Genomic DNA, 26418 nt, shown 5'->3' with positions numbered 1-26418 from the left:
GTTTGGGAGTTTCCCACCTAGCGCCCAAGCGAGGTATACAACGCCTCCCTTAGCGTTGCGCCCCCTGACTCAGGGCCCAGCTGCCCACTGTTACTGACTGAGGCGCAAACTGTTCCCGGGCGCTAATTTACCCAAAAACATCAAAGCCGAAAATCCAGTCCTCAAGTATTTTACAGTGACAGCGTTACCCCAGCAGCATCTTCTCCTTTCAGGGACTTTTCAAATGCCAACCACATTCATATATAAATCTCTGGATGTATGCCCGACATTTAAGGGTGTTAATCTGCAGCCCTCTCAGACAAGTATTCCATGTTCCATAAATAGCAGTGTAACAAGTCAGTTATGCGCACAGATGGCAACCTTGATTTAGTGAAATTAAATTTAATTTAATTAATGACATCCCAGATGCAGTACAAAAATCTATCCTTGACTCGAGTCTAAATCACTAGGCAACGCACTCCTGCAAATTCTTGGCATGACACCATTCTTTGCTTTGGCAGGGAAAGGGCATGCTGTACAATAATTACATTTCATCACTCAGAGGGTTGTGAATCTTCAGAATTCTCTGCCCCGCGGCTGTGGATGCTGAGTCTCTGAATATATTCAAGGCTGAGATAGATGGATGTTGAGAGTCTAGGGAAGTCAAGGGATGCGGCGATCGGGCGGGAAAGTGGAGTCGAGGTCGATGATCAGGCGTGATCTTATTGAATGGCGGAGCAGGCTCGAGGGGCCGGAGGGCCTTATCCTGCTCCGGTTTCTTAAAATTGATCAATGATATGCAGAACATACTGCTGGTTTTCCCACTTCTGATCCGTTCCGCCCCCAAATAGAACACAAAGAATCTAAATCAAGTTGCCACCTGCTCCTTTTTCTCAGCCCCTGGAATCTATACTCGCAGTACCACCCAATTAAATCAAACCAGAGACAGCGCGGAGTACTAAAGATAACATTCGAGGGTTCATTATACCTCAGCACCAAGGACGGGGGCGGGGGGGGGGGAAAGAGACATTCCTATAGCAGCATGTCCGATACCATCAACCATCAGGAAAACGAAGGAGCAGACTGCGAACAGAAACCCTTTTTTTAATAAATATATATAGAGAAAAGAGAAGTCAAAGTACAGGATCAGACTTGGAGCCCTATGGCACAGAACTCACCCGGAAGTTATCAGGGGAGGTCAAGTGAAACTTTTGCCTAATCTCTTCAGGAGCACCTGCGCACAGCCTATAGAAGATGTGGTAATTTCTCTCTTCCTTGCTCTGCGTGCAGATCCGGGATTTTTCCAACAAGTAGTGGGATACAAAGCCTCCGACGACAGCGTTCTACATGGGAGGGAAGGGGAAAAAAAAACACGGAGACGTTCTGGGAACTGGATCACAGTGTTATTACTGGAAACATCAATTTTTTTTAAATATATAAAATAAACTTCTTTTAAACTTTAAAGTTACCTTCTCGTTGAAATGGATCTCTACAAACTTTCCAAATCGACTACTATTATTATTTCGGACAGTTTTGGCATTTCCGAAGGCCTCAAGTAAGGGATTAGCTGTGTTGGAAAGAAAAAAATGATTAAAATGAGTCTTGTCCAGTCTGTGTAGTTACAAAACAGTAACAGCACAGGAGGGTGTCATTCGGCCTGTCGTGCCTGTGTTGATGCTAGAACATGAGGAATGGGTAAAAAGACCATTAGACCATTAGTCCATGGAACTACAGCAATTTGCAGCGTAGGAGGAGGCCTTTATCCCATCATCTGTGTGTCAGCTCTTTGCTCGAGCAAACCAAACTAATCCCACTGTCCAGCTCTCTCCCCATAGGCCTGTATCTTCTCGACTGCATTTGCCGATCCAATTGAGGGGTCCCATCTAAACTGGCCTGCCTTCTCACCATACCCTTCCAATGCCTTCTATTTCTGGAAAGACATCTAAGCACCCTTTTGCACCCTCATGTACCTTTCAATTCAGTATGTCCCTCCTAATGTATTCTATAGCTCCACAAACCTTTAGATAATAAGTTCGGTTTTGCAAAAAAATATATCCATATGCACAAGATTCACACTGCTCACGGCAACAGCAGGGGGTAAAATTTCTGCTTTGCATGTAATCGGGAAATTGCGCTGCTTAGGTTACAGCTTAAGTTTCCGCTAAAAGTCATTTGCATAATCACAAACTTAAAACAATCGGGCAGTTAAATAGAAAGTAATTGTGTCTTTTTTTCTTTCCATTAAGGAGTATTCCTTGATGTATTTAAGAGTGGTAATCTGGGGCAGTTTTATTAATAAACATTATCAGAGAGTGTCCAGTCCTCCCCGTGAGTAACCAGATTTAAAATCACTGAAAATTACTGTAAAATCTATACTGAACCCTTCCATAGTTTCACTAATGCACACTAGTCAGTTTCTTAGTAAATTCAATATTTTTTTGATATGAAAATAACATCCAAAAAGTGCCCACAGTGCTGAAGAAAATGCATGCACTTGGAAGAGCCTTCCTGAACCGACACAATCTCACAATGTCGACCTGTGGGTGGGGCCAGTGTTGTGGGCGGGACCTGATTCGAGATAAATTGAATCTTGAACCAGCGTAAAAGATGGCAGACAACACGAACACGAGTGGCTTTGGGCGTGACGCACTTATGTATGAAATTCCCCCTTTTGCAAGGGTTCGGTCGATTTCATTCTCATTTCTTAAAGGAGTCAAGGGATATGGGGATTGGGCGGGAAAGTAGAGTTGAGGTAGAAGATCAGCCGAGATCTTATTAAATGGCGGAGCAGGCTCAAGGGGCCGAATGGCCTACTCCTGCTCCTAATTCTTAAGTCCGCTGATATTACTAGTGTAAAGGAACAGAACAATCCACCCCAAGTACTTGGTCTCCAATCTCACTACAATTTCCTTTCAGCAAAAACCAAGTGTGGAACTTTCTATTATTTGTCAACAGCATGTGCGCCACTTAACGTTTCTTGGAAATTGTGTACCTTCTACAATCCTTTCATCGATGTCTTGGCCCGTTCCATATGATTCAGTCAAATACCTAGAGAATAGAAGAGGAATAAAGTAAATCGGGACTTCCCCGGTGATATCTGCGAAAGTCACAAATAGAAAAAGGGGCGGTTGGGGGTTGGGGAGTCAGCGAGGCTGGAGGGGAGAGAAAGAGAGGGAGGCTGGGGGGTGGGGGGGAGAGAGAAAGAGAGGGAGGCTGGGCGGGGGGGGGGGGGGGGAAGAGAGAGAGAAAGAGAGGGAGGCTGGGGGGGGTGGGGAGAGAAAGAGAAGGAGGCTGGGGGGGGGTGGGGGAGAGAAAGAGAGGGAGGCTGGGGGGGGGAGAGAAAGAGAGGGAGGCTGGGGGGGGGGGGGAGAGAGAAAGAGAGGGAGGCTGGGGGGGAGAGAAATAGAGGGAGGCTGGGGGGGTGGAGAGAAAGAGAGGGAGGCTGGGGGGGAGAGAAAGAGAGGGAGGCTGGGGGGGAAGGGGGGGGAAGAGAGAAAGAGAGGGAGGCTGGGGGGGGAAAGAGATGGAGGAAGCGTAGAGCAAGAGAGGGGGAGCGGGAGAGATAGCATCCAATCAAATATGTCAGATGATTTTTACATACCGAAGAACAAACTTGGTATTTTCTGTTTTGCCAGCTCCTGATTCTCCTGATACAATAATGGACTGGCTCAATTTATGCACCTTCATATCACGGTAAGCTTTATCAGCTAAGAGTTAGGATTAAAAAGAGAGTTATAAATACATAAAGGCAGCGTTTGAAGAAATCAGAGACCACATTCTAAGAACCAGGGCTCGATTTTCCCCAATGTCGTTTTTTGGGCGTATTGCAAGAGTTACGCCCGTTTTTTTTGGCCCTGACTACTCCCAAAAAATAGCTAGCAAGTTTCCCCGTTCTATTTTTTGATTTTGGCGCCGTGAGGGAGGGGGAGCGGAGAAGCGAGGCAGGAAGGTGGAGCCTAATGTCTGCGCAAAAAAAATATGCCTCCCCTTCTGCGCATGCACGGGGACAACAAAATGTCGTTTTTGAGGTGACTGCTCTGGGTGCACAAGCCCAGTACAGCTCCTGGTCTGCATTCCGCCATTTTTAAAGAACCAGTTGTATGTGAGAACTTTAAGTCTCAGTGGAAAAATCGGAGCTGCAATACAAGATGCAACGCGGTTCAAGTACCAAGAATTTCTTACAGGATGAAGTGGAGGCACTAGTTGCTGTAATTGAGGGCAGATGGCATGAGCTGGACACCAGCAGAGGTCACATAAAAGTTTCACCAAAAGAAATGAAGAAACGCTGGAACCAATTTGCAGAAGATTACTGTGCAATGGTGACCACCCTGAGGTCTGGAAGCCAGTCCAAAAAGTATCAGGACATTGGTCAACTAGCGAGTGTAAGTAATTTATTCAATGGAATTGCAATTATTAAATGTGACCATCTGTATATGTCCCACCCAGCAGAAAGACACCCTCTCTAAAAAGTTATATTTTTATCTTTGCAGAGGAAGGTGGCACACAACAAAAGGGAAAGGACTTGAACAGGAGGAGGCCCGACAAATCTGCACCCACTGACACCCTTGGAAGAGAGGGTCGCTGCTTTGATGGGTCCTGCCTGGAGAAAAGCAACCACCATTGCACAAGCTGGGATCACACTCGAGGGAGAGGGTAAGTTCCACAGTCTGGCTTTCCTAAATATTAAGTACTGCGCGGGCTAGCTATGCTTCGGTTCATGGCGATGTCTCCGTCAGCTACGCTTCGGTTGATGCAATGTGCTATCATTCATCGTGGTCCTTCAAATCAGCCTGCTGCCTGCGCTGTGTGAGCCTACTCATGCCACCCTGCCCCCTCCTAACCATTTGTCTGTCCTGTTATATTTTGCAGAACTTGAGGCCAACCCTGACGAGACTGAAGCCGATGCAGAAGATTATTCAGACGCGGAAGAGTCTGAAGAGGAGAATATCTTCCAATCCCACCTTCCAGACCAAGAGCATGGGGGTGAGGGGGAGATGATGGATGAAGCCCCCACTGTTGTACTCACTCTGGAGGTGGTGCAGGTGCCTCCCATTGAGGTGCCACCCCTTTCCTGAGTGGTACGAGTGTTGGGACATTCCATGGTTTCTCACAGTCTGAGGCTGGGGATTCCAGTGGGGTGCAGCGAGGCACACCCAGGGCCCCACCATGAGAGGCTGCGGGTCCCACTGGGATGCTGCGAGGCACACCCAGGGTGAGGAGGGGAAGGAGAGCTTGACCGTGGTTTCCTGAGGTGCAGGAAGTAACAGATGTGGTTCAGATGATGGCAATGAGTGTGGAGAGCATTGGCCTTACCCGATCACTCCTGGACACCATCAGTGGGGTGGATAATGAGGTATCGGGTCTGTCGGGAGAAGTAACAACACACTCACGAGAAATGGGAACACTGTCCGGGGACATGAGGGAGGAAATATCTTCGTCAGCAGAAACAATGTCGGTGCACGAGGGAGGGAATGTCACAGGTAGCTGATGCGCTGTCAGTGAACACGAGGGAGAGAATGCTGCAGGTAGCCGATACACTGTTGGCGAACATGAGGGAGGGAATGTTGGAGGTAGTTGAGACACTGTCAGGGCACGAGGGAGGGAATGTCGGAGTTAGCTACTGCACTAAGGGAACACGCCCATACCAGCCTCTGAAGAGGCCCAAGCCAGGCCTTCCACATTACTGCTGCAGCTTCCCCCTCCCCCATCAAGAAGTGTGCATTACTCGAGATGTTCAAAAGAATAAAGCTTGGTACCAACCCGAGAAATGCTGCGCCATTGCCTGTGGGCAGGGGTGGAGTCACCAAGACCAAGCGTAGCGGGCGGTCTTAGAATAAGGTGCAGGAGAGATTGGTGAAGCCTTTCTTTGCTGCTGCTATTATTGTTGTTACTGTTGCAACTGTTCTCAAATTAAAAGTTTTTTGTAAGTTATGTAAATTTACAAGTTTAAACGTTTGTAAGTGATCTTAGCTGAAAATGTTAAAGTTTGACACAAGAATATTTTTTATTAAAATTAAGTACAAACAAGTGTTTGTTAAACTTTTGAATAAAGTATATTTTAAATTATAACTGAATCATTTCCATTATTTGTTCCATTAACACAACACAATATTACGGAACAGGTCCAAACAGTAAACATGGTCCATTTGGAATTGTTGCCGTTGAGCCTTCAGGCAGCAAAGCGTTCACGGATGAGCTGCTGGCGCAAGGCTCGAGCAATCGTTAAAGGGGCATGACGACCCGCCTTCCTCCACCATGCTCCGGGTTCAGGTAGTTGCATGGCTTCCTCATCCTCCTCCTCTTCCTCATGTGCATCTTCCTCCTCATCATCAGCCACTCTCACCTCAGATGGGTCTTCTACTACCAGCTGCTGTTGCCTGATGATGGCTAAGTTATGCAGCATGCAGCACACGTCAGTGAACTGACCGACAATCTCAGGGGAGTATTGGAAGTAGCCTCCAGAATGGTCCAGGCATTGGAAACGCTGTTTCCAGATGTCAATGGTCCCCTCTATTATGCCGCACATCGCAATGTGCGACATGTTGTATTCCCGGTCAGTTCCGTCCGGGTAACGCGTAGGGGCGTCATGAGCCAGGTGGTCAGGCCATACCCTTTATCTCCCAGTAGCCCGCTCTGCCCTTCTGGCTGCTGCCGAAACATGGCAGATATAGTGCTCTCGTGTAGGATGAACGCATCATGGGTGCTCCCAATGTATCTTGCATCAACTGCCATGATGCGATGCATGTCGTCACACGAACTGTACATTAATGGAGTGGAAGCCTTTTCTGTTCCTGTACATCTCAAAATCCTCCAAAATGTGTTCGCAAGGCGATGTGCGTACAATCAATGCAGCCCTGTACCTTGGGGAAGCCAGCAATCCTGGAGAAGCCCACAGCCCTGTCACGCATTGCCTGGGCGGTCATGGGGAACTTTATGTCATCATTCCTCTGAGCATATAGTGCAGCAGTCACCTGCCGAATGCAGATATGTGTTGCATGTTGAGAAATGGTGCACACATCCCCAATTGTGGCCTGGAATGATCCAGATGCACAGAATGAAAGTGCAGCTGTAACCTTCACTTCAACTGACATAGCAGTCCTCCTGACACTTCTAGGTTGCAGGTCTGCTTTTATTAACTTTCAGATCTCGATTATAACTTCTTTGCGGAATCGCTGCCTTCTCACAGTCTGCATCACTCAGGTGCAGATATGAACGCCCACCTCGATATACCAGAGGTGAGCAAGACCTCCTGCCCATCACCCTACGCGCTCTGAGGTTCCTCATGCGATGATGTTGAATCAATCGTCTCCTCCGCAGTACCATCAAGCAGAAGGCTTGCACAAGGTATGGCATTGTCAGTATTGGCCCATGTTTAAATTGTACCTTTGCAAGAAGCTCAAAACAGCAGGGCAAGGAGTCAAAGCTTCCTTGTTGTCGCTCTCCCCAAGTTTGATACATTAGTATGGACCACACCCAGGTCTGGGCATGCGCAATAGGCTTGCTTAGAACGGGAAGCTAGGCATTCAAATGAGGACATTTGGGGCAGCAAAGTCGAATGCAATTCTTCATTTTTAGATTTTTTTTTCCAAAGTACCACTCCGCCATCGACCGAACGTCTCCTCACTAGGCTCGAGGGTCGTCTGGCAGAATTGCTCCCTTGCCTGCACACAGGGGCTCGGCAAACACCCCCCCACCCCCAAGCTTCTTTTGATGCTGCTGCATATAGTGTAAGAGTTCTCATCCCTTCAGATCAGCTTCCACACCCCACCCCCCCTGCCAAAAACTCCCCCCCCGGGTTTCTTTTGAAGCCGAGCCCCGAGCTCGTGTCTGAGGGACCGATTCTGCCGGCCGACGCTCTGACCCACGAACCCGGTGAGGAGACGTTTGGTGGTGGCATGGCATTTTGAAAAAAATCCAAAATTCAAGAGTTGCATGAAACTTCCATTTTCTGCATTTTAAGTTTGACAAAAATTAAGCTTGATGATGCATATCTAATGTGTTCTTGACTTCCTCCAAAACTTCACAAAAACAATGGCATGTTTCTGTGCCGATATTTTGATGTGCGCTGGTTTTTCTTAAGTGCCCAGAAAGTGTTTTGAGAGTGGTCACATACGCCATCCTGGGAGAAATGTAAGTTGGCCAAACTTGCATAATTGTGAAAAACTGACACAGACATCAGGTTACGCCCCCATGACGCAAAAAATTACTAATCTAAAAAAATCGTAACTAACTGGATTACGCTGGCGCACAATCTTTGGGGAAACTTGAAGATTTTTAATTTAGGCCAAAAAAAGCAGCACGCACCAAAAAAACGGCACAGATCACTGGGGAAAACTGAGCCCTAATCTGTGAAATATTCCAAAAAAATCACTAAGGATGCATTTTCCTTACAGCAAAATTATAACATTATTTTCATTAGTTAAGAACAAATAAAACAATTGAGAATTTTGCAATATTCACTGGAAGAAAAATTAGCTCTTTTCAGAAATATATTTTTCAGTTTAAAGGGCAGCCCCGAAACAATCATTTATGGTCATTACATCCGTCCAGTATACAACTCGAGCCCTTTCAACTGCAGCAAAAGGCCTCCATGCTGCAAGGCCAAGCAACCTTTCGTGAGTCGATGAATAAGGCAATAAAATCTTGAGAATCCTTCTGGTTCATGGAAAACATTTGGAGAAATTCCCAGAATTAAAACTTCATGGGTCCAATGGCACAGTCACACACTGTAAGATTAGCATTGGTGCAAAGCAAAAACCACTCAGTCTGGGACTCCACCTGAACGGCCTGGGACCAGGGTCTGAGCGGTCAGGCTAAATAGGGCGGTCACACAAGGACTTTAAACTAGTACATGGTGGGTGGGGAGGGCTCAGGTGGATACTGTAGTACAAATAGCAGTTCAAAAACAAACGCAAGGGAAGAGAGTAGAGTAACAGGCAGAAATTGTGCTTTAGGCACTACAGGTAAAGGGAAAACTAAAATATGTAAAGCAATTAAACCAGGAGAGAGAAATAAGAAAAATGAATAAAACATTAGAGCTGAAGGACATGCTAGGGTATGTGGCCCAAATAAACGTTCTTTATTCAAACGCATGGAGTATAAAGAATAAATTGAATGAACTGCAGGCACAAATTCAAATTGGAGGTTATGACAGGGTAGCCATTACTGAGATGTGGCTGCAACACCGTCAGGACTGGGAACTGAATATACCCGGTTATAAGGTGTACAGGACAGATGGGAAAATGAGAGAGGGGGAGGAGTAGCCTCGGTGATTAAGGATGAAATCACTTCAATGATAAAAGAGGATACAACGAGAGGGAAGCAGGTAGTTTAGACTTTGAGTAAAATTAAGAAATAGGAAAAACTCTTGTGGGAGTTGTGTATCGGCCCCCTGGTAGCAGCTGTGAAGTGCTAGATTGTATAAATGCAGAGATTAGACAAGCGTGTAGCAAACGCAGATTGTTTTTAATGGGGGTGTTAACTTTCATATAGATTGGGATAAGCAGACTAGCATGCGTCAGAAAGGTAATGAATTTCTTGTGTGTCCAGGATAGATTTCAACAACAATATGTCCTAGAACCATATTGGATTTAGTAATGAGTAATGAGCCAGATTTATGAATAGCCTAACGGTGTGTGAACATTTATCCAACAGAGATCATAACATTCAATGTAACGTTTGAAAGGAAGAAACGCGAAACAGCTACTAAGAATTTAGATTTAGGTAAAACTGACTTCAAAGAGATGAGACAGAGATTGTCCAAAGTAAACTGAACAAATCTGTTAGTGGGTAAAATGACAGATCAGTGGGAGGTGTGCAAAAAATAATTTAACGTAATACAGAACCAGTTTATATCCCTGAGGAACAAGAGCTCTACTTGCCAATAAAAACAATCATGGACAACTAAAGAGGTAAGAGACAGCATAAAACAAAATGAAAAAGTGCACAAAAATGTAAAAAAAATACTAAGAACAAAAGGTGACAAAACAGATAGTTAGAGCCACAAAAAGGGAGTATGAAAAGAAACTTGCAAAGGGGATATCAAAATCAATACAAAAAAGTTTTACAATTCTTATTAGGAAAAGGAGGGCAGTCAGGAGCAACGTTGGCCCCTTGAAAACTGACATCGGTGATATTGTCCATGACAATGGGGAAATGACGGACATGTTGAATAATGACTTTGCGTCAATATTTACAGTAGAGGAAGAGGATAGCATGCCAAAAATCCCAAAGAAACTAATATTGAATCAGGGATGGGGACTCAATAAAATTACCGCAAGTAAAATAACAGTGAAGAAGAAAATAATGGCACTAAAGAGTGACAAATCCCCTGGAGCAGTCGGTTTCCATCCCAGGGTTTTAAAAGAAGTAGGTGAGCACATTGCGGATGCCCCAACTTCCAAAGTTCTCTAGATTCAGGAACCATTCCTTTAGATTAGAAAATTGCGCATATCTCTCTGCTATTTAAGAATGGCAATAGAGGGAAATCAGGGAATTATAGACCAGTTAGCTTATCAGTTGTCGGGAAATTACTACAATTAAGTCTACAATTAAGGATAGGGTGACTGGACTCCCTACAATCAGAGAGAGCCAGCATGGATTTGTAAAAGGGAGGTCATATCTGATAAATCTGATTGAATCTTTTGCAGAGGTGACTAAAGTAGTGGACGGGGGAATGCTTATGGATGTTATTTATATGGACTTCCAGAAGGCATTTGATAAAGTCACATGAAAGACTGTTAACTAAGGTTGAAGCCCAAGGAATTAAAGGCAAATTACTGACCTGGTTAGGAAATTGGCTGAGCGGCAGGAGACAAAGAGTAGGGATAATGGTCAGGTACTCTAATTGGCAGGATGTGACTAGTGGTGTCCCGCAGGGATCTGTGTTGGGGCTTCAACTATTTACAGTATTTATTAACAATTTAGATGATGGGATAGAAAGTCATGTATCCAAATTTGCCGATGACACAAAGATACGCGACATTGTAAGTTCTGAAGATGAAAGCATAAAATTACAAAGGGATATCGACAGATTAAGTGAATGGGCAAAACTGTGGCAAATGGATTTCAATGTAGGCAAATGTAAGGTCATCCACTTTTGACCTAAAAAGGATAGAGCAGAGTACTTTCTAAATGGTGAAAAGCTAAACACAGTGGCGATCCAAAGAGACTTGCGCGTCCAGGTACATAGATCATTAAAATGTCATGAACAGGTGCAGAAAATAATCAAAAAAGCTAATGGAATGCTAGCCTTTAAATCTGGAGGACTAGAATACAAGGGGGTAGATGTTATGCTGCAGCTGTACAAAGCCCTGGTTGGACCGCAGCTGGAGTACTGAGAGCAATTCTGGGCACCACATCTTAGGAAGGATAAATTGGCCTTGGAGGGAGTGCAGCGTAGGTTTACCAGAATCATACCCGGACTTCAAGGGTTCAGTTACGAAGAGAGATTGCACATACTAGGGTTGCATTCTCTAGAATTTAGAAGCTTAAGGGGTGATCTGATTGAAGTTTTCAAGATATTAAGGGGAACAGATAGGGTAGATAGAAAGAGACTATTTCCGCTGGTTGGGGATTCTTGGACCAGGGGGCATAGTCTAAAGATTAGAGCCAGGCCTTTCAGGAGTGAAATTAAGAAACACTTCTACACACAAAAGGTGGTAGAAGTTTGGAACTCTGCAAACCACAATTAACGCTAGATTGTTGATGTTAAATCGGAAACTGACAGCTCTTTGTTAACCAAAGGTAGTAAGGGATAAGGGCCAAAGGTGGGTATATGGAGTTAGATCACAGATCATCATCGAATGGCGGAACAGGCTCGAGGGGCTCAATGGCTTACTCCTGCTCCTATGTCGTGTAAATGCACCCAATCAAGTATTTGGTTACTCCACAAAACTATTCTAGAGTAAAGAAACTACACAAGCTCTATTCCAGAGTAAAGATACTACACAAGCTCTATTCTAGAGTAAAGATACAACATTCACAAGCTCTATTCCAGAGTAAAGATATTACAAGTTTTTTAACACCATGCAAAGATGTGCACTAAAACATTGTATAACTATCCTGGTCAGTTCAACATTTAAACTGCACACCTACTGCCATAACAAAAGTTATTCTGATAGTTATCAATCATTAATATTCTAGTATCACCAGTCTCAAAGCAGTACTGTAAAATAGCAGCATGTTAATTTAACTGTGTTTGGGCAGATAGTGCAGCGATTGACAAATTATGTACCACGAATATTTAAGTCATTATTTCTGAAGCAGGTGACATTTTACAAAGGTAATACAATCAGAGGGGGCATGCTCTCACGTTGGACCCCCACCAACCAGAGATTCCTACACCATAAGCTCCTGACCTCTGCTGGGTCATCAGGGGAAGGGACTGAATGGAGGCAAGGGGTCTCAAAAATTTCCCTCTAAAAGGGAGAAAAGGAAAACTGGGGAGGGGGGGGGGGGGGGGGGGGAAAGAGAGTTATTCCCAAGCCACATTTCAACAAAAACAGATAGACAACTAAGCAGAGGCTTCCTGATCCTCTACCCACACACAGAATTTGGCTTGTGGGGGCAGGAAGGAGTGACCACATAGGATACTTTGTGGTTTTAAATTATACAATACTGCGCCAATCTTCAAATCTCTGCCGATGTTACACTACAATTTGAAGTGGAAACTACCCCAATATGTAGTACAAGGTTTGGGTTTCGATGCAATGTCAGTATGTGGCATGGGGCCACACAAAACGACTCACCAATAGCATAGACATGTGGCGGCAGAGTGCCCAAGGACCTCCCTTTGTATTTTCGGATGGAGTCTGATGAGTAGAGTTTGGGTATGTCATAGTACGGGTTCACTGCTATCAGGATGTTGGCTACATAAGTCTGCAAAGGAAGCGGAGAATAAGGCACATAAACTATGCTGAAAATTCACTCAGGTACAGGGTATTGGCTTCCAGCTTACGGAACTCAATGAATCCAGCTAGTCTTCCCCTGTGAAAATCGAAGTTACAATTCGCACAAAACACAATTTTGTAACATTTGAAACATAGATGCAAAGTTCCACATAAACAACACTGTTTAGTGACATGGCCATAATTGAACACTAAAATAAAATCTTGCTTTGAAAAGGGAAATATGTGCCAGTCAAATCATAATCTCTCAATATTACAACAGGAGATATCTGCAAGCTTATTGGAGTTTTTCAACCTACCTTCACCCGTCCCCCCCACCCACCCTTGTTACTGTGTTATACTGTGAGTTGAAAGGTACCCAGGGAGTAGATATTTTGTATAGATCACCCCCTCGTGTGATAGAATAAATAGGACTCACTCATTCATGAGGTCAATGGAATGAAACTTCAAGATGTCACTCAAAAGAGGCATTCCACACAAAATGTCTGCTCCCCGACTGCTTCTAAACAGTAGATCCCAAGTATGAAATATTGGCCCAGATTTTGCGGGGCCGATGACATGCGCACGCCATCGTAAGTGCCCCGCAAGTTCCGGGTATCCACAAGCGATGCACATGCGTGAAAAGCCAGAACTTGCAATCTGCCAAGTTTCTCCTTGACCGATCGCTCGCATCTGCTGTGAATTCTTTCACTGGCGCAGGGTTGGGCTATTTGCCCAACAAACGCCCATCAAACCCTCATGCCTGGTAAAAGCAGGTGTAAGCCTTCTACCATCAGCATAAAGGTTTAAATAAACAGGAGTTAAACATTAACTTACATTTAAAATTAGTTTAGGTCAATTTTGCAATTAAAAATGTTTATTTATTTTTTAAATGTAATCTTTATTTACATTTTGAACCTGTGTTTATTTTTATTTGTGTTGCGAAAAGTGCCTTTTTTAGGTGATTTCTATTATGCTTATGGAGATTCTGTACGTAGATGGAATCCCCCTTTGTGATTGATTGACCTGACCCACGTGATCCCAAGGACACGTGTGAACTGCATGCATGCGTACATAGAGGATAAATGCAGCGAAGTCCTGCTACAACTGTACAGGTATTGGTGAGGCCACACCTGGAGTTTTGGTCTCCGTATTTAAGGAAGGACATACTTGCTTTGGAGGCAGTTCAGAGAAGGTTCACTAGGTTAATTCCGGTGATGAGGGGATTGACTTATGAGGATAGGTTGAGTAGGTTACATAGAAACATAGAAAATAGGTGCAGGAGTAGGCCATTTGGCCCTTCGAGCCTGCACCACCATTCAATAAGATCATGGCTGATCATTCACCTCAGTACCCCTTTCCTGCTTTCTTTCCATACCCCTTGATCCCTTCAGCCATAAGGGCCATATCTAACTCCCTCTTGAATATATCTAACAAACTGGCATCAACAACTCTCTGCGGTAGAGAATTCCACAGGTTCACAATTCTGAGTGAAGAAGTTTCTCCTCATCTCGGTCCTAAATGGCTTACTCCTTATCCTTAGACTGTGAGCCCTTGTTCTGGACTTCCCCAACATCGGGAACATTCTTCCTGCATCTAAACTGTCCAGTCCCATCAGAATTTTGTGTATTTCTATGAGATCCCCTCTCATTCTTCTAAACCCCAGTGAATACAGGCCCAGTCGATCCAGTCTCTCCTCATATGTCAGTCCTGCCATCCCGGGATTCAGTCTGGTGAACCTTCGCTGCACTCCCTCAATAGCAAGAACGCCATTCCTCAGATTAGGAGACCAAAACTGCACACAATATTCCAGGTGAGGCCTCACTAAGGCCCTGTACAACTGCAGTAAGACCTCCCTGCTCCTATACTCAAATCCCCGAGCTATGAAGGTTAACATGCCATTTGCCTTCTTCACCACCTGCTGTACCTGCATGCCAACTTTCAATGACTGATGTACCGTGACACCCAGGTCTCGTTGCACCTCCCCTTTTCCTAATCTGCCGCCATTCAGATAATAATCTGCCTTCATGTTTTTGCCACCAAAGTGGATAACCTCACAGTTATCCACATTATACTGCATCTGCCATCTCACCTAATCTGACCAAGTCACTCTGCAGCCTCTTAGCATCCTCCTCACAGCTCACACTGCCACCCAGCTTAGTGTCATCTGCAAACTTGGAGATATTACACTCAATTCCTTCATCTAAATCATTGATGTATATTGTAAATAGCTGGGATCCCAGCACTGAGCCCTGTGGCACTCCACTAGTCACTGCCTGCCATTCTGAAAAGGACCCATTTATTCCGACACTCTGCTTCCTGTCTGCCCACCAGTTCTCTATCCACGTCAGTACATTACCCCCAATACCATGTGCTTTAATTTTGCACAACAATCTCTTGCGTGGGACCTTGTCAAAAGCTTTTTGAAAGTCCAAATACACCACATCCACTGGTTCTCCCTTGTAACTAGTAGAGTGGACATCATCAAAAAACTCGAGAAGATTTGTCGTCAAGAATGATTTCCCTTTCATAAATCCATGCTGACTTGGGCCGCTCCCATCACTGCTTTCCAAATGCGCTGCTATTTCATCTTTAATAATTGATTCCAACATTTTCCCCACTACTGATGTCAGGCTAACCAGTCTATAATTCCCCGTTTTCTCTCTCCCTCCTTTTTTAAAAAGTGGTGTTACATTAGCTACTCTCCAGTCCATAGGAACTGATCCAGAGTCGATAGACTGTTGGAAAATGATCACCAATGCATCCACTATTTCTAGGGCCACTTCCTTAAGTACTCTGGGATGCAGACTATCTGGCCCTGGGGATTTATTAGCCTTCAATCCCATCAATAGAATGTGGGAAGCCAACCAGGAATGAGTTGGAGTAAGTCAGGTCTAGAGGTAATAAAGGTATGAATGAGGGTTTCAGCAGCAGATGAGCTGAGGCAGAGATGGAGGCGGGCGATGTTACGGAGATGGAAAAAGGCGGTTTTAGTTATGCCGCAGATATGGAAACTCATTTCGGGGTTAAATGTGACACCTAGGTTGCGAATAGTCTTGTTCACTCTCAGATTGATGCTAGGGAGAGGGATGGAGTCAGTGGTTAGGGAAGCAGTTTGTGGCGGGGACCAAAGATAATGGCTTCGATATTCCCAATATTTAATTGGAGAAAATTTTTGCTCATCCAGTACTCAAAATTTCTACTCATCATATAAGTTGGGCATATACACAGTGGAATTCAGAAGAATGAGAGGTGATCTTATCGAAATATATAAGATAATGAGGGGGCTTGACAAGGTGGATGCAGAGAGGATATTTCCACTCATGGGGGAAACTAAAACTAGGGGACATAGTCTCAGAATAAGGGGCCACCCATTTAAAACTGAGATGGAGAAATTTCTTCTCTCAGAGGGTTGTAAATCTGTGGAATTCTCTACCCCAGAGAGCTGTGGAAGCCGGGACATTGAATATATTTAAGGTGGAGATCGACAGATTTTTAAGCGATAAGGGAATAAAGGGTTATGGGAGCGAGCAGGGAAGTGGAGCTGAGTCCATGATCAGATCAGCCATGATCTTATTGAATGGCGGAGCAGGCTCGAGGGGCCAAATGGCCTACTCCTGTTCCTATTTCTTATGTTCTTATGTTCTCACTCCTGGGATCCATAGACCTTTACACAGCACACGCCTGCAGGTCCAGGAGCCACCAGGTAAGTACAGAGTTTTCTTTTGGTTCGGGGTCCTACGCAGGCGGCAAGTCTCCGACCGCAATTTCCAGGCAAGTGTAAAAAGGGGGCAACAGAAGAGAGACGGTGAAACAGTACACAAACCTGCTTTATATCACTTAGGATTGTAAGGCAGTTCAGTTAAGTACATTTCACCTATCGTTTCCCAGTTTATCCATAGTTTCCCAGTGAGTACACTTCAACAAAGTACCCCATGGGCTGTAAAGTACTTTGAGATGTCTGGTGGTCATGAAAGACGCTATATAAATGCAAGTCTGGGAAAATAACGATGCATGAATGACGTACGCCGTTATTGTTGTACAAATCAACCGGCAAGATCAGGTGATTGAGAGATACGTCGTGAGTTGTGAATCTCCAGATCTTGGTCACCATTTGCTTCGCACAGACAGTATCTCGTCCTTAGCCTTCCCGTTATTTTGAAGAACGTGCTGGATTTGCACATTAATTTCCCATTAAACCCGTGCAGAAAGTTAAGGCTCCTAATTAACAGCATAAGCCTTTTAACAACATGAGCCTTTTAACAACATGATAATTGATAATGTAATGTCAATCAATCACTCCAGCCCAAAAAGGTAACAATTTAAACTGTTGACTCCCATTGCTACATGTACTAAATTGTTGTTCGAGATTTAAAAATGTCAAATTTGAATTTTTCTTTCAATTTTCCGATCTTTCAATTTCCATATTTTTTTCTCTCTTATTCCAATCTTCCTTTTCCTCTCTATTTCTCTATCTGATTTGACTCTAATTCACCCTCATTCGCTTTAATTCCTCTGTTCCTTTCTCAATCCTTAAATCTCAGGGTTAAGGCGATATAGACCGTTGGTCCCGTGGTTCATTAAGATTCCAGATGCCCCGTTGCCAGGACTATCGTCCCATTATCTGTTCGCCCTTCCAGCGAGTTACAGAGCAAATTATATTCAAGCTGAAAGGTGCAGGATCCAACCCGGGTTCAATGAGCAGCGTAGAAGAGCATGCCAGGAGCAGCACCAGGCATACCTAAAAATGAGGTGCCAACCTGGGGAAGCTGCAAAACAGGACGACATACATGCTAAACATAAGAACATAAAAACTTAAGAAATAGGAACAGGAGTAGGCCATATGGCCCCTCGCACCTGCTCCTTCATTTAATACGATCATAGTTGATCTGATCATGGACTCAGGTCTGCTTCTCTGCCCGCTCCCCATAACTCCTTATCGGTTAAGAAACTGTCTGACTCTGTCTTAAATTTATTCAATGTCCCAGCTTCCACAGCTCTCTGAGGCAGCGAATTCCACAGATTTACAACTCAGAAGAAATTCCTCCTCATCTCAGTTTTAAATGGGCGGCCCCTTATTCTAAGATTATGCCCCCTAGTTCTAGTCTCCTCCATCAGTGGATACATCCTCTCTGCATTCACCTTGTTAAGCCCCCTCATAATCTTATACGTTTCGATAAGATCACCTCTCATTCTTCTGAATTCCAATGAGTAGAGGCACAACCTACTCAACCTTTCCTCATAAGTCAACCCCCTCACCTCCGGAATCAACCTAGTGAACCTTCTCTGAACTGCCTCCAAAGCAAGTATATCCTTTCGTAAATATGGAAACCAAAACTGCACGCAGTATTCCAAGTATGGCCTCACCAATACGCTGTATAACTATAGCAATACTTCCCTGCTTTTATTCTCCATCTTCTTTGCAATAAAGGCCAAGATTCCATTTGCCTTCCTGATTACTTGCTGTAGCTGCATACTAACCTTTTATGTTTCATGCACAAGTATCCCCAGGTCCCGCTGTACTGCGGCACTTTGCAATCTTTCTTCATTTAAATAATAACTTGCTCTTTGATTTTTTTTCTGCCAAAGTGCATGACCTCACACTTTCCAACATTATACTCCATCTGCCAAATGTTTGCCCACTCACTTAGCCTGTCTATGTCCTTTTGCAGGTTTTGTGTGTCCTCCTCACTTGTTGCTTTTCCTCCCATCTTTGTATTGACAGCAAACTTAGCTACGTTACACTTAGTCCCTTCTTCCAAGTCGTTAATATAGATTGTAAATAGTTGGGGTCCCAGCACTGATCCTTGCGTGCCCACTCGTCACTGATTGCCAACCAGAGAATGAACCATTTATCCTGACTCTCTAAACAGCGGAAGCAGTGTTATGTATGTGAACCTCACCTCTGTGTAAGACTTGCCACTAAAGGGCACACCTGTGGAAGACTTATGGGTCACCTGTGTACCCCAGTGCAAGCAAGTATAAAAGGCAGTCCACCACGCTGCTGCCTCACTTTGGAGTTATATTAAAGAGACCAAGGTCACAATGGTTTGAGCTTACAACACAGTCTCATGGAGTTATTCTGGACATAACAAGCAGCATGCTATCGAGAGCTAAGCGATCCCACGATCAATGGATCAGATCAACACTCTGTAGTCCTGTCACATCCAATCGTGAATGGTGGTGGACAATTAAACAACGAACAGGAGGAGGAGGCTCCATGAAAGTCCCCATCCTCAATCAGAACGTGAATACAAAAGACAATGCTGAAGCGCTTACAATCCTCTTCAGCCAGAAGTGCCGAGTGGATGATCCATATCGGCCTCTTCCTTAGCTCCCCACCATCACAGAAGCCAGTCTTCAGTTAATTCGATTCACTCCATGTTATCAAGAAACGGCGGAGCTCACTGGAAACAGCAAAGGCTATGGAACCCGACAATATCCCGGCTGTTGTGCTGAAGATATGTGCTCCAGATCTAGCCGTGCCTCTAGCCAAGCTGTTCCAGTACAGCTACAACACTGGCATCTATCTGACAATGTGGAAAACTGCCTAGATATGTCCTGTCCTCAAAAAGCAGGACAAATCCAATCCGGCCGCTTACTCCATCAATCTACTCTCAATCAGCAGCAAAGTGACGGAAGGTGTCGTCAACAGTGCTATCAAGTGGCACTTACTCACCAATAACCTGCTCACTGATGCCCAGTTTGGGTTCCGCCAGGACCACTCAGATCCAGAGCTCATTACAGCCAAAAAACATTCGACGGTAATTAGATGTGCAGTATTCATCACACATTCAAATCAGTCAATGTTGGACTTCTAAGATCCAATACCAATCAGAAGGGCCTTGTCCCTCATTAAACAGGTCCGGGGAGACTGATGCTAACATGACATGTGTGCACAATTCTCCCAGATTATTGGATAGCACTGCTCTCCCTATAGGCCAGCTGCAAAGTCTGAGACCAGTTCTCCAGCTGATGAGCAGAGTATTCCACTGTCATTATATGCTCGTGTAGGAGTGCAATGGCTTCGGTCTACAGCTGCATAATACTAGTTGCATTATGGCACAGGTGCACAGAGCCAAGTCAGCATGTTTAGAGGACCAGAAGAGAAGCCAACACGACAACTGTGCCATCTTCTCAATACACGGAAGAATAGTGGACTAGTAACCCAGAGGCCTGGACTAATGATCCAGAGACATGAGTTCAAATCCCACCACAGCAGCTGGGGGAATTTAAATTCAGTTAATTAAATAAATTTGGAATAAAAAGCTAGTGACCGTAATGGTGACCATGAAACTACCGGATTGTCGTTAAAAACTGGATTGTCAGAAATGGACTAAAAAAAAACTCAGAATAAACTGGGATATCACTCTTAGATAAACTGGCAGCGCTCGTACTGACAGTGATGTACAGATCCTGGCGCCAAAATATCAGTCAATTATTTTAAAGAATGTACACAACACCACAAATAGCTGCATCAGCTCTGTATTTCACGACTTGAAGGACTTTGTGTCAGCAACGTTGGGTCTGAATAGGACGAGAGAAACAGATACAGTTTGGGCTAGATTTTCCACTCTGATCACTAGGGCCCAAAAAATGGGCGATGTTCCAGCCTTGGCGATGTGTCAGCCTTGATGATCGCCCAACTTTCCACTTTTGAAGCAAAATGGGCGATTATTTGGCCAATATATGGGCACCAGCCCAGCGATCTGAAGTGGAAAGTCTAGCCCAAAGATCTTCTCGGGTGAAACAGAGGAGTTAACGGGAAATAAACTGGCATTGAAAATGTTGTGACTTCAGAAAATACAGCGTCTTTTCCCCCAAAGATGCAATTAAAGGTATCTCTTTAAACTATCACTGAAAGTGTCACCGGCAGGCTTTAGAATGAGTCTCAACGCAAAAAGAGTGAAGAGGTCAATCGCAGACAGCGGAAGGAGTGTGCGGCAAACCAGCCCCACCCACCCCTCCCCTCGATAAATGTCTGTCCCACCTGTAACAGGGTCTGTGGCTCTCGTGTTGGACTGTTCAGCCATCAAAGAACTGACTGAGAGTGGAAGCAAGTCTTCCTCGATTCCGAGGAACTGCCTATGATGATGATGATGAAAGGGGCCCCGCACCCAAAATAAATTAAAGGAAACATTGTGGAGGACAGAAGAAAAATATATGGAGGCAAAGGGAGCACAGAGAGTTGTGCTTCCAAGTTTTAGCTGCAGTGCCTCCAAGTCCCATTAGGGGGGGGGCCACGACCACAAAGCTCTCGTACTTCCTCCGTTCCCCAGCTGTCATTTGTTGGTGTAGATGGCAAGGGACAGCCCTGTAATTTGAAGCGGCCTAATTAAGCAACATGATACAAGGAACTTAATGAAGTCTCCCAGACAAGGAGTTTATTAAAAAAAAGGAAAGAAGCCACTGTGTGTATGCGTGTGTTTGAAATAATGAAGAGGTGGATTGTAGGGACATTGGCCCTGTCAGCAATCCAATAATTATAAAACTGCAACTGAATATTATGCGCAAATGCACTGAGAGCTCGAGACGCAATCCGGGTGCCAGCATTTGCGAAATTCAGTACAGAAAGCCGTGTTTCTGGTGCCTGAACTTATGGGGCTACCCTTGGCCTCTACGCCAGGAAGAGTCATAGAACCATACAATGAATCATAGAAACATGCAGCACAGAAGGAGGCCATCATGCCTGTGTCAGCTCTCTGAAAGAGCGATCCAATTAGTCCCATTAACCTGCTCTTTCCACCAAGCCTTGCAAATTCTTCCCCTTCCAAGTGTTTATTCAATTCTCTTTTGAAAGTTACCACTGAATCTGCTTCCACCACCCTTTCAAGAAGTGCATTCCAGATCACAACAACTCATTGCGTAAAAAATGTCTCCTCGTGTCACCTCTAGTTCTTTTGCCTATCACCTTAAATCTGTATACACTGGCTACCAATCTTTCTGCCGCAGGAAACAGCTTCTCCTTATTTACTCTATCAAATCCATTCATGATTTTAAACACCTCTATCAAATCTCCTCTTAACCTTCTCTGCTCTATGAAGAACAACCCCAGCTTCTCCAGTATCTCCTGATTCCCGGGATGGCAGGACTGACCTATCAAGAAAGACTGGATCAACTGGGCTTGTATTCACTGGAGTTCAGAAGAATGAGAGGGGACCTCATAGAAACATTTAAAATTCTGACGGGGTTAGACAGGTTAGATGCAGGAAGAATGTTCCCAATGTTGGGGAAGTCCAGAACCAGAGGTCACAGTCTAAGGATAAGGGGTAAGCCATTTAGGACCGAGATGCGGAGGAACTTCTTCACCCAGAGAGTGGTGAACCTGTGGAATTCTCTACCACAGAAAGTTGTTGAGGCCAATTCACTAAATATATTCAAAAAGGAGTTAGATGAGGTCCTTACTACTAGGGGGATCAAGGGGTATGGCGAGAAAGCAGGAATGGGGTACTGAAGTTGAATGTTCAGCCATGAACTCATTGAATGGCGGTGCAGGCTAGAAGGGCCGAATGGCCTACTCCTGCACCTATTTTCTATGTTTCTATGTTTCTATCTCCACATAACTGAAGTCTCTCATCCCTGGTACCATTCCAGTAGATCTCTTCTGCACCTTCTCGACAGCTTCAACATCCTTTCCAGCCAGAGAGCAGAGAAAATGCCCCCACACTCCTGTTTCCGGAGTCTCTCCTCAACTAATTATCTCCCCCATGGAAGGTGCTGCTGGCAACCACGGGAGCAAACTACATTGTATGCGCAGTTCGCACCTGCTCTCCTCCACAGCCCTGAGCCTCTGACCCATCCCAGATATCTGTCGCCCCATTATTGGCGGCCATGCCTTCAGCTGCCTCGGCCCCAGGGTTGAATGAGGGCTAGAAGAGCACCCACTTGTACTGAGGTGCAGGGGTGAGGGAAGGAGGCCGAGTTAAATTGAGCGACAAGTAGGGAGGAAAGATTGGGGGGAGGAGAAAGAGTGACCAGGGAGAGGAGCTGGAGACTGGAATATTACTTTTATTCATTCTCAAAATGTGTGCGTTGCTGGCGAGGCCGAAAGATATGGCCCTGTCCTGGTTGCCCCAAGCGGGTGCTGGTGGGGCCTTGTTCTTGGACCTCTGCGCTTATGAGACTGTTTTATTCTTTTGCATTTATCAGTTGTGTTCAAATTAACCAGCATGCACTAATTTCAAAGTAAAGGTTCCCACATTTTTCAGGGAAGCCCATCCAAGAATGTGCGAAGAGTTGGTGCATCAGGGGGAATGGGTGCCACATGTGGAACGAGTGCCCACAATTCCAAATGTGCTGCTTGTAGCACAGACTGGAATAATTACACGGCAAGGTGGGGCTTAGCTCCTCTAAAGACGAGACCGGCTGGGGCTCTTATCTCCAGAATAGAGAAGGCTGAGGGGTGACCTGGTCAACACCTTTAAAATCATGAAGGAGTTCGATCGGGTAAACATACAGAATATGTTTCCACTTGTGGGAGAGTCCTTAACTAGGGGCCAAAAATAAGATTTTAAAAAAAGACTTGGATTTGTATAGCCCCTTTCAAGACCTCCGCACGTCTCAAAGCGCTTTTCAGCCAATGAAGAACTTTTGGAGTGTGGTTACTGTTGTAATGTGGGGAACGCGGCTATTTGATATGAAGTTACTTTTTTTTTAAATAAAATGAACAAAACTTGCCTCCTGGTAATAGATTACTCGTGGTTACCACGAAAAATAAATTTCCAGTGGCAAATAACGTTCAATAATATTCAGCACAAGTTCCTCTCTGGCTGAAAGAAATGGAACATAGTGGTAAATTTTAGAAGTGCTGAAAAAATGCAGCAAAAATCAACATTTCCTTAGGAAGCATGACCCCTGACACCCTTCCCCCTAGAAAATGCCTTTTACCCTTTCAACATTCGGATTCCCCTTCGCTTGCTCAGGTACTTGTGCTTCTTTTTGTGTGGTCTCACCAACACCCTGTACTGTGTACAGTTTTAATCTCCTTATTTATCAGCAAGGGCACACATCGACGACGAGGTCCAACACTGTCTTCAGTGCGCCAGCGCAGCCTTCGGCCGCCTGAGAGAGTGTTCGAAGATCATGCCCTCAAATGTGGCACCAAGCTTATGGTCTACATGGCTGTAGTGATACCCGCCCTTCTGTGTCTACAAGTGTCTACTGTATATGGTCCACGGCTCAGAGACGTGGACCATATACAGTAGACATCTCAAATCGCTGGAGAAATACCAGCAACGATGTCTCCACGAGGTCCTGCAAATCCCCTGGGAGGACAGACGCACCAACATCAGTGTTCTCAATCAGGCCAACATGCCCAGCATTGAAGCACTGACCACACTCGACCAGCTCCGTTGGGCGGGCCACATTGTTCGCATGCCCGACACAAGACTCCCAAAGCAAGCGCTCTACTCGGAACTCCTACATGGCAAGCAAGCCCTAGGTGGGCAGAGGAAACATTTCAAGGACAGCCTCAAAGCCTCCTTGATAAAGTGCAACATCCCCACCGACAGCTGGGAGACCCTGGCCAAAGATCGCCCTAAGTGGAAGAAGAGCATCCGGGAGGGCGCTGAGCACCTCGAGTCTTATCGCCGAGAGCATGCAGAAAACAGCGCAGGCAACGGAAGGAGCATGCTGCAAACCAGACTCCCCACCCACCCTTTCCTCCAATGACTGTCTGTCCCACCTGTGACAGAGACTATAATTCCCATATTGGACTGTTCAGTCACCTGAGAACTCACTATGGGAGTGGAAGCAAGTCTTCCTCGATTTCGAGGGACTGCCTATGAGTTAAGGAGGGATATATTGCATTGGAGGCAGTTCAGAGAAGGTTCACGAAGTTGATTCCTGAGATGAAGGGGTTGTCTTATGAAAAAAGGTTGAGCAGGTTGGGCCTATACTCATAGGAGTTCAGAAGAATAAGAGATGATCTTATGTGCTTCCTCTCATGGGAGAATCTAGAACTAGGGGGCAAAGTCTCAGAATAAGTGATTGCCCGTTTAAAACAGAAATGAGAAGGAATTTCTTCTCTCAGAGGGTCGTGGATCTTTGGAATTCTCTAATCCAGAGAGCTGTGGAGGATGGGTCATTGAATAAAGTTAAGGTGGAGATAGATAGATTTTTAAAGGAATAAGAGTGTGAAGGGTTATGGGAGCGGACAGGGAAGTGGAGCGGAGTCCATGATCAGATCAGCCATGATCTTACTGAATGGCGGAGCAGGCTCGAGGGGCCAAATGGCCTCCTCCTGCTCCTATTTCTTATGTTCTTTTCTCCAAGTTAGGTATACCAGCAGCTTAAGTTACATTTTCCATGTAATTGCTCTAAACAAGGGTCAAATTATGAGGACAGGTTGCATAGACCAGGCTTATATTCCCTTGAGCATAGAAGATTGAAGGGAAATCTAATTGAGATGTTTAAAATGATTAAAGGAGTTGATAGGGTAGATAGAAACTGTTTTGTGTGGTGGGGTGTGTCCAGAACAAGGGGGCATAACCATAATATCAGAGCCAGGCCGTTTAGGGCTGGCGTCAGGAAGCAGTTCTTCACATGAAGGGTAGGGCAAATCTGGAACTCTTTCTCCCGCAACCCCCCCACCCCCGGCCACCCAACCCCAAAAAAAGCTGCTGAGGCTGGGGGGCCAGTTGAGAATTGCAAACCTGAGATTGATAGCTTTCTGTTAGTCAGCTACGGAGCCAAGGCGGGTAGATGGAGTTAAGATCCAGATCAGCCATGATTTAACTGAATAACAGAACAGGCTCGAGAGCCTAGTCCTGTTGCTATGCTCCGACTCGATTCCACTATTATTGGATTCTGATCAGGGTCTCTCTCTCTCTCTCTCTCTCTCTCTCTCGTCATCAGCTTCTTGGGGTTGATTCAGATTTTTGAAAGCTGAAGGCCTTTTGTCCATTTGACGTGTGTACACATACACTCGATGCTTTACCTACTGGTATACTAATGGTCACAGGACAAAATAAACTCATCAAATCACAATGAGTAGTGAGGGGGGGGGGGGGGGCGTGGGGGAACGGAAAGCTTTTTTGTCGGCCTTAACCGACCACAATTTTGCAATCTGCGCAAGTATCAACCTTCTGAGGATACCCGTAGCATTTTAATACTAGAATCCGACATAAGAACAGAGAAATGGGAGCAGGAGTAGGCCATTTGGCCCCTCGAGCCTGCTCCGCCATTCAATAAGATCATGGCTGATCTGATCTTGGCCAAAAATTCCACTTTCCTGCCCTCTCCCCATAATGTCTGAGCAAATGAGACTCTATCGCCGCCCAGTCATTTTAACCGTGACACGTCTCCCATTGTAACTTTTATTTAAAAGTTTTTATTACAAAATATTATTAAAAATACCCATATTAATGAAATGGCTGAAACCAATCAATTGTAGATGATTGCAATTTTTCTTTTAAATATATTTCAGCTGTATAGACGCAGCAGCTCTACACACTATATCGGGCTACCAGTACAGTACTGCTCTCAAACCACGAGAATGAAACCACCAGCAAAGTCCAACTGCACCACACACTGCATTCATAACACTCCCCAC

General features: G+C 45.0%; 1 protein-coding gene across 5 annotated transcripts in view; it reads right to left on the bottom strand.

Moving 5' to 3' along the window:
* myo6a (myosin VIa) overlaps nt 1-26418 on the bottom strand; it is a 265925-nt gene that overhangs the window by 111550 nt on the left and 127957 nt on the right. For all 5 annotated transcript variants that reach the window (XM_070889988.1, XM_070889986.1, XM_070889990.1 and 2 more), the window contains exons 5-9: nt 12729-12858; nt 3581-3686; nt 2972-3027; nt 1449-1546; nt 1158-1322 (exon numbers count right to left, since the gene is read on the bottom strand). In XM_070889988.1, the coding sequence (XP_070746089.1) occupies nt 1158-1322; nt 1449-1546; nt 2972-3027; nt 3581-3686; nt 12729-12858 (555 nt within the window). The remainder of the gene's footprint in view (nt 1-1157; nt 1323-1448; nt 1547-2971; nt 3028-3580; nt 3687-12728; nt 12859-26418) is intronic.

This window comes from Pristiophorus japonicus, chromosome 9 (genome assembly GCF_044704955.1).
Source record: "Pristiophorus japonicus isolate sPriJap1 chromosome 9, sPriJap1.hap1, whole genome shotgun sequence".
Classification (NCBI taxonomy): Eukaryota; Metazoa; Chordata; class Chondrichthyes; family Pristiophoridae; genus Pristiophorus; species Pristiophorus japonicus.
This window is presented reverse-complemented; position numbering and strand designations above follow the sequence as displayed.